A 14083-nucleotide genomic window follows, 5' to 3' on the forward strand; every position below is an offset into this window, starting at 1 on the left:
CCCAGCTTTTCCCTATGAAGGACCTAACACCTGGGCCTTCCTCTGATCCCCACCTGGCCCTAGTCAAATCCATGCATAAAGCATAAGGTGGCAGCCATCAAACGGGCTGCCAACCATGGACCCAGTTAGTCTATTAGATGTCATGGCCCAATGTTCAAATATGGGCCCAAAAAGGAGTAATTGGGCCCAGTTGATTTTTTGGGCCTAGGTTTTACATTCTTCCCCCCTTAAATAAATTTTGTCCTCGAAATTTAATCATGCTTAGAGCTTTAAACTTCGAATGTATGCCACCATCACATCATTCTCGAGCTCCTAAACAGTCTCCCTCTTAAAGGGCTTGCTCATAAGATTTTGGAAAAATCAAGGCATCTCAAAACTTGACCCCTTTTCATCTATGATACGTAGGAGTTCTTTTGGTCTCTTCCAAAACAAGACTGGTCTTCCTACCTTAGATTTTAAATACTATAATCCTTGGCCCAAGAAATTAATTGCTTTCGATTAAGTCCACACAAAGATCGTAATCGGCTTAACAGAAATAGGTGAAAGCATTAGCATCAAATACTTTTTATAACCTATAATCCTCTTTCTTCTCTTAACTTTGCCTACAATTTAATGATCAACTTTTATCCTAGCAAAACTTCAAATCCCTTTTAAATAGGTAGAACGAAAATGTCATAGCTAGGAGTAGGGAACATTCTATGTCTAAGCCCAACCAAGGCACCATCAATCCGTTAATACTAAATTTAAGATGCTGAAAATCTCCCAGGAATTGCCAACAATAGAAAAACTCATTGGTGAAATTATATAGCTATCTCCAGATTATTCATAGAATCAACAACACTTTTCTCCATTAGAAATCTAATTCAATTTTCTTTTTTTTTCTTTTTGTTTTCTTTTTTTTTCAATAATTCTATTCATCAATACAACTTCATCATTAGATCTTATCAAAAGAATAAGATCTAATATTTTCAGATTTGATTCTTTTGGTAGGTGATCTAAATCAAACTTTTTTCTTATACACGAAAATCTACATCTCAATTCTGAATAAGAACATCAAGTTTCTTTGCCAAAATATCAACTTCTCTCGATTAACCGATCTATCATAAGATTAGATCATAGACAACTCTAATTCACCTTTGATAGATATTCATCAAAGTCAATTGACAACCTCAATTTCTCTCAATCAAATAAAGGGTTGAAAAAATATTCAAGCTTCGAATTTAGGAGGACGGAGGTCTATATCAACATATTCCAGATCTAAGATCAAAATTGATGATCCGTTAATTCTAGTCTCAAGATGCTAAGAATTTTTTTAGCATGACATAAAACTGGAGAATCTAGGATAGCACAGTTCTATCCAACAATCAGAACATTCTCTTTTTATTTATCAAGAAAAATCCTACTACATCAGAAAATAGATCAAATCTTTTATTATTAAAACTTTCCGAATCAAAAGAATAATACTTCTGGCCAACTTAGATAAATAATTCAGATCACTATGTTTTCGCTGCGCACTCTGATCAAAATCCTTTGAATTCACTAATAACTTTTAATCAATATACTATTTGTCTACAAACAGAACTATTTAATACCTCATGTGTATTTGCACTTCAAATCTTTCCTCCATCTTGATCGAGTTTTACTTAGATAGAACTTCTTTTTACTTTTCCATGAGCGAGCAAAGAAAGGGTATCCCAATATAAGATCCTCTTAAATAAGTGACAAACGCTTTAAACGAATTTTACCTTTTCAATAACTTCATCCATTGAAAATGAGCCTTCTTTCCTAATAAGAGATTAGCCCTCAAGTCATCTTAGAACATTTTAAGCTCGGAATTGTGTAAACTTCTGAAAATTATTCCTTAGTATCCCAATATGTTATATTAGGTATCCTTAAATTGCATGAACAATAATCTGTCCTATTTCAGCATTGCTAGAAGGTAATTCTCGATCTCATATATCCGTTAAAAGAAAGAGATGCATACTTTTATCGTAAGATCTTTTTTATAAAAAAAATTTCTTCTTTTGTGCTCCTTGCACTAGATAATGATATGTGGAATTATCATCCATAATTTTTCACCTTCCCCATAAAACAATTTAAACTTGCTTCTTAGTGATAAATGAAAGCATTTAATAATTGCCCCTCTATTAGAGATAAAATAATTTATTTCAGATCTTACAAGCATGATTACTAAATACAAACTCCTGAAACATCATGTGCTATTGGGCATGTTCCCGTATCAACTCTATTGCTGATTTCACTCGCATTTCCTAATGACCCCATGTCATCATCATTCTCTTTTTCTTTTTTTTTCTTTTTGTCAAAACATCAACTAATATTTGTCAAAACATCATGTGCTATTGGGCATGTTCCCGTATCAACTCTATTGCTGATTTCACTCGCATTTCCTAATGACCCCATGTCATCATCATTCTCTTCTCTTCTTTTTTTTTTTTCTTTTTCCTTTCCATTTCCCTCTTTTTTTTCTTTCTTTTTCTTTTTCTTTCTCTCTCTCTTTTTTCTTTTCTTTTTCTTCTCTTCTCCAGAGCCTTCCCGACTCCCTCCTCTCTTCCCCCTTTCTCCTCTTCTCTTCTCTGACGAAGGGAGGATGACGAGCGGAGGGGAGGACGGCGAGCGGAGGGGGTCGGGCCATGACCGCCGGCGTTCGCGACCAGGCCCCGCGGCGTCCCCGGCCGAGCCTGCGGCGCTCTCGGCCGCGTCTGCGGTCGACGCTCGTGTCGACGGTGCTCGCGGCCGTCGCACACGACGACGTGCCGGTGAGTCCCCTCTTCCTCTTTTCTTCTTTTCCTCTCCTCTTCTTTCGTGACCATAGAGGGGGGGGGACCCCATGCCGGGGCTCGGGGGCCGGATTGAGGTCGGCCGGCGGCTCCCGTGGCGCCTGCAGCAGCCGCGGCCCGTGGTCGCCGATCCTCTCTCCTTCCCGTGGAGAAGAGAGACCTCGAGGGAGGAACAGCCCGCGGCGGGGACCAACGGCGCCGACGACACTCGCGGCCGCACAGGGGAGTCCCCTCTTCCCTCTCTCCTTTTTCTTCTTTCTTTCTTCTTCTTTTCTTTCCTCCCTTCTTCTCTTCACCGAGACCCCCTATCCCACTGAAGATGAAGAAGGGAATGGAGCTCCGGCCGACTGCAACCCCCCGGCCGAGAGCCGGCAGCGGCTGCAGCCGAGAACCGTGTACGGAGTCCCTCCTCTATTTTATTTTGGAAACAGGAAGGATAACAAAGAAATAGAACATGATCAGGGAGCTTACCATTTCCGGGATGAACTGTGGTGCCCCCTGCTCCGGTGCTTCAGTAGTCATCCTAGAAAATCCTTGGAGAGGAAGGAGAGTCGTAAGGCTCTTTTTGCTGGGGTGAGGTGTCAGCCCCAGCTTTCTCCTGTGAAGGACCTAACACCTGGGCCATCCCCACCTGGCCCTAATCAAATCCATGCATAAAGCATGAGGTGGCAGCCATCATACGGGCTGCCAACCATGGACCCAGTTAGTCTATTAGATGTCATGGCCCAATGTTCAAATATGGGCCCAAAGAGGAGTAATTGGGCCTAGTTGATTTTTTGGGCCCAGGTATTACAGACAATTACTTCCTTAGTTCAATCATATTGCTCTCAGATTTTAAAATCTCACTTTTTTATTGAACTTTGTGGTTTATATTAGGTTGGTGATGCTGCTAGCCCCCATGAAGAGTTACCTGAACAACATACGCAATCCTCATCATGCAGCCACTTGCTTCCATCATTCAGCTTACTAGTTTTTCAAAATTTGTTTCACTTGTTAAAATAAATGATCAATTCTTATATAATATATTTTTAGCTTTGATTCTAATTTTTTAATTAAAATTATAAGTTACAATATATAAGAACTTACATGAACAGTCGAAGAGGTGGCAAAAAGGGCTACATAATGAGCGAAACAAAACAATCCTCCTAAAAAAAGTTTTTTTCCATATCTTTGAAAATCCGATATCCTTATGAGTTTAATATATCAACAAAATGGTTTCAATTGTAGGATGGATGTGAGGTCTATTTACTGAGTCCCAATGTGAGCTTTTTTTTAGTAGGAGTCCTACAACAGTTGTAGGTGGAGTAACACTAGGACTTGAATTCTGGAAAGTATTGATGATGATTCTAATAGAGCATGATGAACCACTGATGAGAGAATATGGCCATTACAAAACTATTAAGGATGCAACTGGTGCAAGAGTTGCTTGGCCTTCAACTTATATACTTACTATTTTTGCATTTTGACTCTTTTATAATAATTAAATTGAAACTACAATCTAACTTATTATTATCTCTCTTATATTTGGTAGGTTGTTCGTAAATAGAGGGATGATGAGATCGATGAAGGGGGACAGTGTTGATGATCCCTTTCTTTTTGGCTTTTCTTTATTTGAACTTGTATTTGGACTTCCTTTTGGTAGGTTCAAATTGTAAAAACAAGCCTAAAACTTGATTGTGGGAATATGATATGAGACATGACCGTTTGGTTTGAACTCCATGATTCATTAGTTTGTTCTTCAATGGTTTGGATGCCTTAGTATAAAGAATCAAAAATCTATTTACTTTTTGCCAAAGAAATATAGAAAAACATTTATTTCAATGAAGCATTTTGATTATGAAATGATGTTCCTAGTATCACAACATGCTAAATGTGTCTACTATTATGACAGTTTCTCAAATTTAGTCAAAATATATAATTTATACTATAAGGTTGCAATTACTATTACAAGAATTAAACATTAGAATATCTTCAGTTTCAAGTATAATCTTTTATTAGCTATCAGAATCAACTTTACTATAGTTATCTAAATTTTTTAAAGCATTTAAAAAAAGTGAGACTAAATAATGAATTTATGGTAGTTGCATAATATTGGAAAAAATGGGAGGTAGCCGTTGCAATTTAAATGAAATAGTGGCATTTTGTAGCAAAAGTCAGCAAGTCAGTTATTACCAGCATATAAAAGTGCAAGTAATACCTAATGGAATACATATTTAATGGCATATATAAATGCCGCTAATGCATGAAGCTCTATCGGCATATACTATTGTGTCGCACATGATTATCAATATATATAATTGCCATAAAAAATCAAAAAAAAATTGTAGGATTGAATCCTTAAGGGCACTTTTATATGTTGCAAAAAAGGAGATTTTTATCAGATTTTTCAAAAATACCAATAATTAATTGCGGACACGATCTTAAGATGGACAAAAATACCAATAACAAAATGCTACAAAAATGCCGATAAAGGTATTTGTAGCATTTTGTCTTGCTTATACAAGCAGCACTTACAACTGCCACTAATAAGGATTTTTGTTGTAGTGAATCATCTTTTTCTAAAATTTCATCGTATAGCTCATGAATTCAATACCATGATAATTAAAATAATTTTGAGTATCACCTTTATTATTATAAATCAATACTATACTGCTCTTTCTCTATTTATCATTGATCTTCTTAGTCTTTAAAATTTTATTAAAAAAATTAGTTAACCAAGTTACTTTCAAACTAGCTAAATACTTTCAAACCTCAATGAGGATTCCATCTAGTCCAATCTTATCTCCTATTTTCATCTTTTCAGTCATCTTCTTCAGTAAGACATTACAAAATGTTTACATGATTTTTATTAAATAACTTATCAAAATAACTTCTATATCTTTCTCTAATCACGTCCTCCTCAACCAAAACTTTCTGATTTTCTTTTTTGATACATCTAATTTAAATCAAGTCTCTAGTTTTTCTTCCCTTAATCTTGCAATCTTATAGATATTTTTCTCCTTATCCTTAATTTCTAACTTATGATACGACTCTTTATACACTTTGAATTTAGCCTCTTATACCGTCTTCTTAACTTCCTTACTGACCTTATAACTTTTATATGACTCTATATTTCTACATTTAGATAGTTTCTACAACACCCTCTTTTAGTCAAAATGCTAACTAAACTTTGTCATTTCACCAATTAGTTTCTTTACTAGATGGCTCTTTTTCCTTTCATGAGAGTTGGTAGTTTACTTCAAACCATCGGGTACCTGACCCTAATGGGTTGGGCTTTATCCAACCCATTTAGAGTTGACAATAGAGACATGTCTTCATTCTAAACTTATAGTGAATCCACAATAGATGTGGATGATGGCAATGCCCCCCCTGAACCCGACCCAGATATGTATGAACCTTAACCAATCGGTGCCTTCCTGCCCTTCGCATCAGATTTAGATTATTTGATGTCCTAGTCTATCTACTTTCCTTGGCTGATCATCCTCTCCCTTTCAAAATTCTAGTCGCACCCACTCTCCTCCCCAAAATCTCACGATTCGATGCCCTAGTCACTTCAGTTGTTTGTCCCCTCCCTTCTCAAACCTTAGCCATACCCACTCTCCTTTTGCCCAAGATCTCACACCCACCTAGGAGAATGAATGATAGGTTTTGAACATGAATAAGGTTGTCCTAGTGGAGTTCTTCGAGTCCCAATCTCTTGTCATCAGTGTTACTTCGCTTAACACTAACACTCACAATTCTTTCACTTAAGTACAGGTTGTTTTTTTTTTTTCAGTTAATTGCTTTTCATAATTTAAGGAACATTTTACTTCCTAAAAAGCAAAATTTCTATTTGTTGTTTTTATTATTATCAAAAATTTGGTTTGCTATGTTTTCCATCTTCGACTTTTATTTTATTTAATATTATACAAAGTACCGAGATTTACTTTTTATATTTTTTTATATATTTAACTTGCGTGAAAAAAATTGCAATATTACCCACCCCAACCTGTTGCAACCTACTCCATTCCGTCAACTACAAAACAGATATGAGTAATGGGCTACCCAACTCATAACTACCCTATTGCAGTCCCATCTTTGGTTCTCCTAATACATCTATAGCTAATGCTATTGGTCATCTCTTCCCACATGGTAATAATTTTTTTTGTATAGATCCTATTTTCCTTTCTTGAATATTCTATCCATAAAAGTCATTTGTTTCTCTCCTCATAATTTCAACTACCTAGTTCTCCGGTTTCTGAGTTCTTTCATTTCCAAATAGATATCCAAAACTACCGATCTATATTGGACACATAATATAACCTTACAATCTTTGCATAAAACCCAATCAGTGTCTCTAGTAAGAAAAAAAAAACTGCTTGACTTGATTAATCCCGTTTTTAAAAAATTATCAAGTGAAAACCTTTCTAAAGTAGATGTTGGTCAAAACTAAATCATATACCATTGCGAGCTCCAAAATAGTATCTCCTTCCTTTTTTAAATCTCTGAAATCATAGCCTCTATGCACCCCTGCAAAACTTACAACATATTGTCCCACGTATCCATTTCATTCTCCTCTTAAAAACATCTTTCCCCACAAGGAATCTCCTGAATTAATCCATTACATATCCTCCCAAAAGTATTTTTCTTGAAACATAATCCAATTTACAATAAATCACCATATCACACAGATAACAAATGCAATTTAAAAATAATCACAACCTATATAGATGATACAGATCAAAATCATATGATCATCAAGGAATTTTGGTTCTGACCAATCGACCAATCTAAAGGTTTAAGGTTTATCAGACAGTCGTGAATTTGATTTGAAACAATTTATATTTACTCAAGCAGTGAAAGCTTCAGGGCAACAGACCAGGATGAAAGGAACAAGAGCACAGACTACATTGCAAACGGTACTCCCCACAGCTAAAACCATGAGAACTGATCATCAAAATCCATACATCAACATCAAATATATGTAATCAGTAGTAGATCTAGCAGATGCATGGATATTTCCAGGCACCCCCTACAATCAACAATTTTAATAGAAACATCTCCACTCCATGTTGTTCAAAAGAATGCCTCACGCTTTGCATCAAAAAACCATTGCTTTCAAGTTTATTACTCAGGAAAATAGACATTAGAAAAGTAGCATGGAATACACTTCCGTATTGTAGAAATATGTAATCTTTCCATAAGCATATCTAAGGGCGTAAAAAAGAAAAGAAAATGAAGAAGAAGAAGAAGAAAGTTGAAGTAACTGTCTAGATAAACAACAAAACCCAGAGCAGGTTTTTTTTGCAATAAAATGAGTGAGAAAATGTGCAGTAGAGCATTGCGCCAATCATGATATTGGGCCTAGTCCTTGTACTTCATGGCGGACATTTGGAAACCAGGCATGTCAAAGGAAGATGAAAACTTCTCCACCTCTGTCTTGAGGTTCTCGATGTCCTTGTTGTTCACCAAACCCTTGTTGAAGTCCTTCAGAAGCTTTCCATGCTCTTTCTGAACTTTCAAGCAAATGTTCACTCCCTGGTGAAGGAATTCTGCAATCTGCTCAAAGTCCTTCTCAACCAAACCCCTTGAAGTCATGGCAGGAGTACCTGCAACACAAACAATAGCAAGGATTAATTTGCATTAATTTGTAAGTACCACTGTAGAAACATGACCATACTTAAAAATAGTTGGATTCATATAAAGTTCTCAGAGGTTGTTCAGTGCCAACTCTTATATAAAGTAAAAAAGCTTGGTTGTTTTTTTATTTTCCCAACAATAACATACATAACAAGAAAGGTTTCAAATGTACAAAGAAAATCTATAAATCTATTTTTTGTGTTCAAATAACTTGTTGTATTCTACCCTTGACAGCTGTTGTATGAGAAATGCTAGATCTACATGTGTGTGCATATGAGAACTATATGCAGACAGAGCACACATATTGATGACCACGATTTTGGTGTTGAACCCAACATGAGATATCGGCAGGTAGTCTGACCCATCAAGCAGGAATGTATATTGAGCACACCACATATACAAGCTTTCATATTAGTGATCATCTACATCAAGTGGGAATGTATCGTTAGCACTGTTTCTAAGCACTCATCCTCAGTGTCTTATTGTTGATCTTCTTTATACAGACATTATAGCATATCCAGAGGCCTTTCATGACCAAAACAATTACTAGAATTTAGAGGCATGTAGTTTTTTGTACTTGAGTTTCCCAAATCAGCTAAATTCTCTTTTCACGCATTTAAGCTAAATAAAAAATTTTCAAAACTGAACATCCTTTAGAAATCATTCCTAAGATTTCACAAGCTGATACAAGGTCTTAATAACTTGTAACTGTCGACGAGAAAACAACTCATACAAACAAGGGCATTCTGCAAGTATAACAAAATTCTTACCAATCTGAACACCACCAGGAGCTAATGCACAATAACTTGTAACTGTCTACAAGAAAACAACTTATCTTAACAAGGGCATTTTGCAAGTATAACAAAGTTCTTACCAATCCGAACACCACCAGGAGATAATGCACTGCTGTCTCCAAACACAGCATTCTTGTTCACCGTAATGTTGCAAAGGTCACAAACTTTCTCAACCTTGTTTCCTAAAAATATTCAATGGAGAGAAATAGATGAATTTATGGACCTCAAATAAACAACTAAGCACAAAAAGAAGATACTATATACCAGTCAAGCCAAGAGGCCGGAGATCCCAGAGGACGAGGTGGTTCTCAGTCCCATCAGTGACCATCTTATACCCCTTGCTCATCAGATATTTTCCCAAAGCGACAGCATTGGCCTTGACCTGCTTGGCATAAGCCTTGAACCCAGGCAACATGGCCTGTTTCAGGGCCACAGCCAGAGCAGCAATCTGGTGATTGTGAGGTCCACCTTGCAGAGATGGAAACACTGCAAAGTTGATCTTGTCTTCAAAATCATAAACAGCATCTTCTGGCTGGCCCTTCTTGGGAGGCTTAGGGCCCTTCCTGTAGAAGATCATGCCTGACCTTGGCCCTCTAAGACTCTTGTGAGTCGTGGTCGTGACCACATCACAGAATTCAAATGGGTCTGCAGCTTCCTGTACATGACACAAGAAAAAAAAGTTAAAACTAAACAAGAAAACGATAGCCCCTGAAAAATAAATCACAAGAGCCTTACTTTAGCAACAGAACCATTAAATCAGACAAAATTCTTTGTTTTTTCCAATATTAAGACATGCATGCAAACAACACTCAAAAAAAAATTCAGAACTCAGAAACAAAATCCAACTGGATTGTATTCGAACCTTCAAAAATTATGCAGGCTTTAACACTGCATTTGTTTGCTTACAAACAGAACTGAAACTAAATCCAGATATCTAAATACAGTAATATGAGAATTCAAGCTCCTATTAGGTCAATATACATCAAAAAGCTCAGTAGAAGAAATCTTGAATAAGGATATCCAGATATGTTATCTGATATTGCTATATAAATAGAAAATGGAGCCCAACAAGATCAGAACAGAAACGCTGCATTGTCCTTCCATATTCATGAAATTAACTGCTTTGTTTGTTTTCTCATAAACATAAGTCCAACGAAACACAGTCATTTGAATCTAAAATTTTTTGTAAGTGCACGAACTTACTTTTCTTTTTTGTCAATAAATATCATAACTAATGCAGAACTAGACAAAAACAAATCTAGAATCAGTATATTCAGATCTCACTCGTAAATCTAAGATAGAGGTGCTCCATTTGACCCGATGAAGAATATCATAACTAATGTAGAACTAGGCAAAAACAAATCTAGAATCGGTATAATCAGATCTCATTCTTAAATATATGATAGAGGTGCTCCACATGACCCGATGAAATTGGAGAATTCACAAATCTATTTCTCATTCTTGTAGTCGATAAATCATTCCAGAATCTATACTATAAGCATGCAAGCTTCAAACCTTTGTGAATCAGTTCATTGTGAAGCATAGACAGATCAACTAGAACGAATAAAGCAGGAAATTCAGATCTCTCGCGACCAAATTTGAAAGAAAAAAAAAACACTGATTGCATCAAAAGAACAGAAGTCAGAAGCAAGCAACACATTTACTTGAAGATCACCAAATTCCACAAGATCTAATCTAAGTCCTCGCAACCAAAAGAACAAATCCCATCAATTTCAATCAGATCAACTTATCATGCATCGACATCTACCTCAACCAACACTAGAAGTTGAAACCAAGACGCAGATCTAAAAATTTTATCTTGGGAGGAAAACAAATCCCAAAATTTCATTTTGACAAATACCTGAGCGGCAACGAGGCCACTGATGTGAGCCATGTCGCAGAGGAGGAGAGCGCCGCACTTGTCGGCAATGGATCGGAAGCGGGCGTAGTCCCACTCCCTCGGGTAGGCGCTGCCACCGCAGATGATGAGCTTGGGGCGGAAGTCGAGGGCCTTCTCCTCGAGCTTGTCGTAGTCGATGTAGCCGGTGACGGGGCTGACCTTGTAGGGCAAGCTCTCGAAGTAAATGGAGGTGGCAGAAATCTTCTTCCCGCCGGAGGTGTAGTAGCCGTGGGTGAGGTGGCCGCCGGAGGGGAGGTCGAGGCCCATGATGCGGTCGTGGGGGTTGAGGAGGCCCGTGTAGGCGGCGAAGTTAGCGGGGCTGCCGGAGTAGGGCTGGACGTTGACGCCCCAGCGGGCGGAATCGAGGCGGTAGGCGGCGAGGGCGCGGGCGCGGCACAGGTTCTCGATAACGTCGATGAACTCGTTGCCGCCGTAGTAGCGGTTGCCGGGCATGCCCTCGGAGTACTTGTTGGTGAGAGCACTGCCGAGGGCCTCCATTACGGCGAAGGAGGTGAAGTTCTCGGAGGCGATGAGCTCGATGCCGTGGCTCTGCCGGCGCTTCTCGCGCTCGATCAGATCGTGGATCTCCGGGTCGACGGCGTCGAGAGGGGTGAGGCCCCAGGCGGCGACGGAGTCCATGGAGGAGGAGGCGGCGGTGGAGGCGGTTGAGGAGGAGGCGGTGGCGGCGGCGACGGCGAGGGGGCGGCGGGGGACGAGAAGGGATCTGGGAGGAGGAGGCGTCGGGATGGGGAAGATGAGGTGGGGAGAGGGTCGTTGGAGGCCGCGGCGGAGTCGGCGGTACGAGGGCAGCGGCTTTATAGAAGAGGTGGCAGCTTGTGACCACATGACGGTGTTTGGGTTGTTGGTGCGGTAGGTCACTGCCTCCCTTGGTGGTCATTTTATTTACCTTAAAAAAAGGGAGAAACGGAAAGACTTTTATTTGGGTACAAATACCGTGTATCTACAAAATATGGTATGTTGATAAAAATGCATGAAATTAAGCTTGATGATAGACTCGCTCCAAATAAACCAGATTGACCCATGATCCAACTCGATCCGGCCTACTTGGACTCGATCCGACCTATTTTAACGGACCCATGAGACCGGATTGGGTTTTAAAATTAGATCCGTTCTACTTTTCGGATCGGATGTAGATTTACTATATTCCGATCCGGTCTAATTCATTATTTTTTGGATTAATTTTGGATCGTTTATTCTATGACCCAATACGAACTCGGATATACCCTTAGAGACCGCATGAAGATTTTGGATCTGGATTTTTTCTTAATGCAACCAGAATTTCTTGAAATATATGTAAAAATTGTTCTAAATCCAAAGGATAGGCCATCGGGAGCTTTTGGTGAAGCTTTTCAACCACTTCTCATGATTTTGGAGCATGAAGAGTTTAAGACTCTTGTGGTTCCATTTTCCATCAAGCCAAAGATTGTGTTGGAATCTATTGGAGATTTATTAAAATCAATCAATCATGAAGCATAAGTCTCACCATCCAAATCAGTGTCTCCATGCGCGCTCCAGGATCAGGAGAAGAATGACCATAGCGTCCATAGCGTAATATGGTCAGACCTCCTGCTTCCTCATTCTTATGTTCTAACACCAAAAAAAAGAAACCAGCGACCGGCGCATCGTAGAGCCTCTGATTAATTCCGCTTGTCTGCCCGCCAGCCACCACAGTGTGTGTGTAGCTCAACCCTGCCACCGATTCTCAGGTCATCTCCTTGGCTGGAGAGCCACCACCATGCTCATGTTCCTGCCATCCATGCATGAACCAGAAGCAAGATAGCAAGGAGAAATTGGAAGCTTCATATTCCCAAGTCCACATCCATCTTGTATGATTGCTGATTAGTGCAAGAAAGCAGGTCCTTATCTGCCCAAATCTATTAAAATCACATACTTCATCAAGAAAATAAAGAAAAACGTTATCTTGTTTGCTAAGAAGAACAGTATTGTCCTTTGGACTGAATCTTCTGGCGTGGGCCGTTTAGTTATTTGTCACTAGCCTAAGAGAGATGCAAGGTTCAAATGCCATTTTTGAATTTTTTTATGGGTAAATTATATCTCGTTCTGGAAACTAGATACCATAGGATCCATGAATCTTATGAAATCATTCTCTTTGGGTTACTTTACTTTGTATAATTGAATATTTTACAAACCTATAAACATAATGTTTGAGCCTATGAAATGAGCACAAGTGTTTGCAACTTTGGCCAGTTTGGCATAGATAGCTAGTTATGCTACAGAGATTCTTGCTAGATTGCCCGAAGTCGACCTGAATCCAACCTGGATCCGAATTTTTTAGAATGAGACTGGGTTAGATATGGGCTCGACCGGACCTGAATAATCTGTTTAATCAGAAATTTTAGCCGTAGATCCAACCCGATATGACCCGATCTTCTATTTAGCTGGATCTAGGTTTAATATTAGGACCCGAACAAAATATCGGGTTGGGTCGGGGTCACTCATGACCCGGTCCGTCTCGACCCATTTGCGCCCATGCTTTAAAGGTTATACTTGCATGGATAACATGTGGATTATGCGCTCCTCAACCATGGGCTTTGAAAATGTCTTTCTATCGATAGAACTATTAAAAGCCACCAAAGCATCATGTAATGGTTAAAATGGGGAAATTTATCTAGAAAACTTTTACTGCTTGAGAACATGCAGGCTAGCTTCTCTTCCGATCATCGGACCATTGCTAGAGAAAGATGGATGCTCCAGAAAAATTGTAAATGGTTTTCCATGTTTTATATCACTTGTAACAATATCATTACTCAAATTTGGATTACTCTCTTTAGTTGTTGGTGGAGGCTACTCAGCAAACTTCAAACTTAATATAATATTTAACAAAAAAAATGTGAAGGATATAAAACATAGATCCCCTATGTTAAGTATAATTTATCTCATCATTAATCATATAGGAAGTAGCAACATAAGCGTTCTAAGGAAGTTTTTGG

General features: G+C 38.6%; 1 protein-coding gene across 1 annotated transcript; it reads right to left on the reverse strand.

Moving 5' to 3' along the window:
• Window positions 1-7872: 7872 nt before the first annotated feature.
• Window positions 7873-12015, reverse strand: LOC103696913 (serine hydroxymethyltransferase 4-like). The gene is made up of 4 exons (XM_008778634.6): window positions 11073-12015; window positions 9476-9866; window positions 9292-9393; window positions 7873-8386 (listed from the first exon to the last, which is right to left on the reverse strand). The coding sequence occupies exons 1-4, from the start codon at window positions 11955-11957 to the stop codon at window positions 8142-8144; spliced, it is 1623 nt and encodes a 540-aa protein (XP_008776856.3). The 5' UTR covers window positions 11958-12015; the 3' UTR covers window positions 7873-8141.
• Window positions 12016-14083: the final 2068 nt, after the last annotated feature.

This window comes from Phoenix dactylifera, chromosome 4 (genome assembly GCF_051530095.1).
Source record: "Phoenix dactylifera cultivar Ajwa chromosome 4, Ajwa_hap1_PhDact_Kaust_v1.1, whole genome shotgun sequence".
Classification (NCBI taxonomy): Eukaryota; Viridiplantae; Streptophyta; class Magnoliopsida; order Arecales; family Arecaceae; genus Phoenix; species Phoenix dactylifera.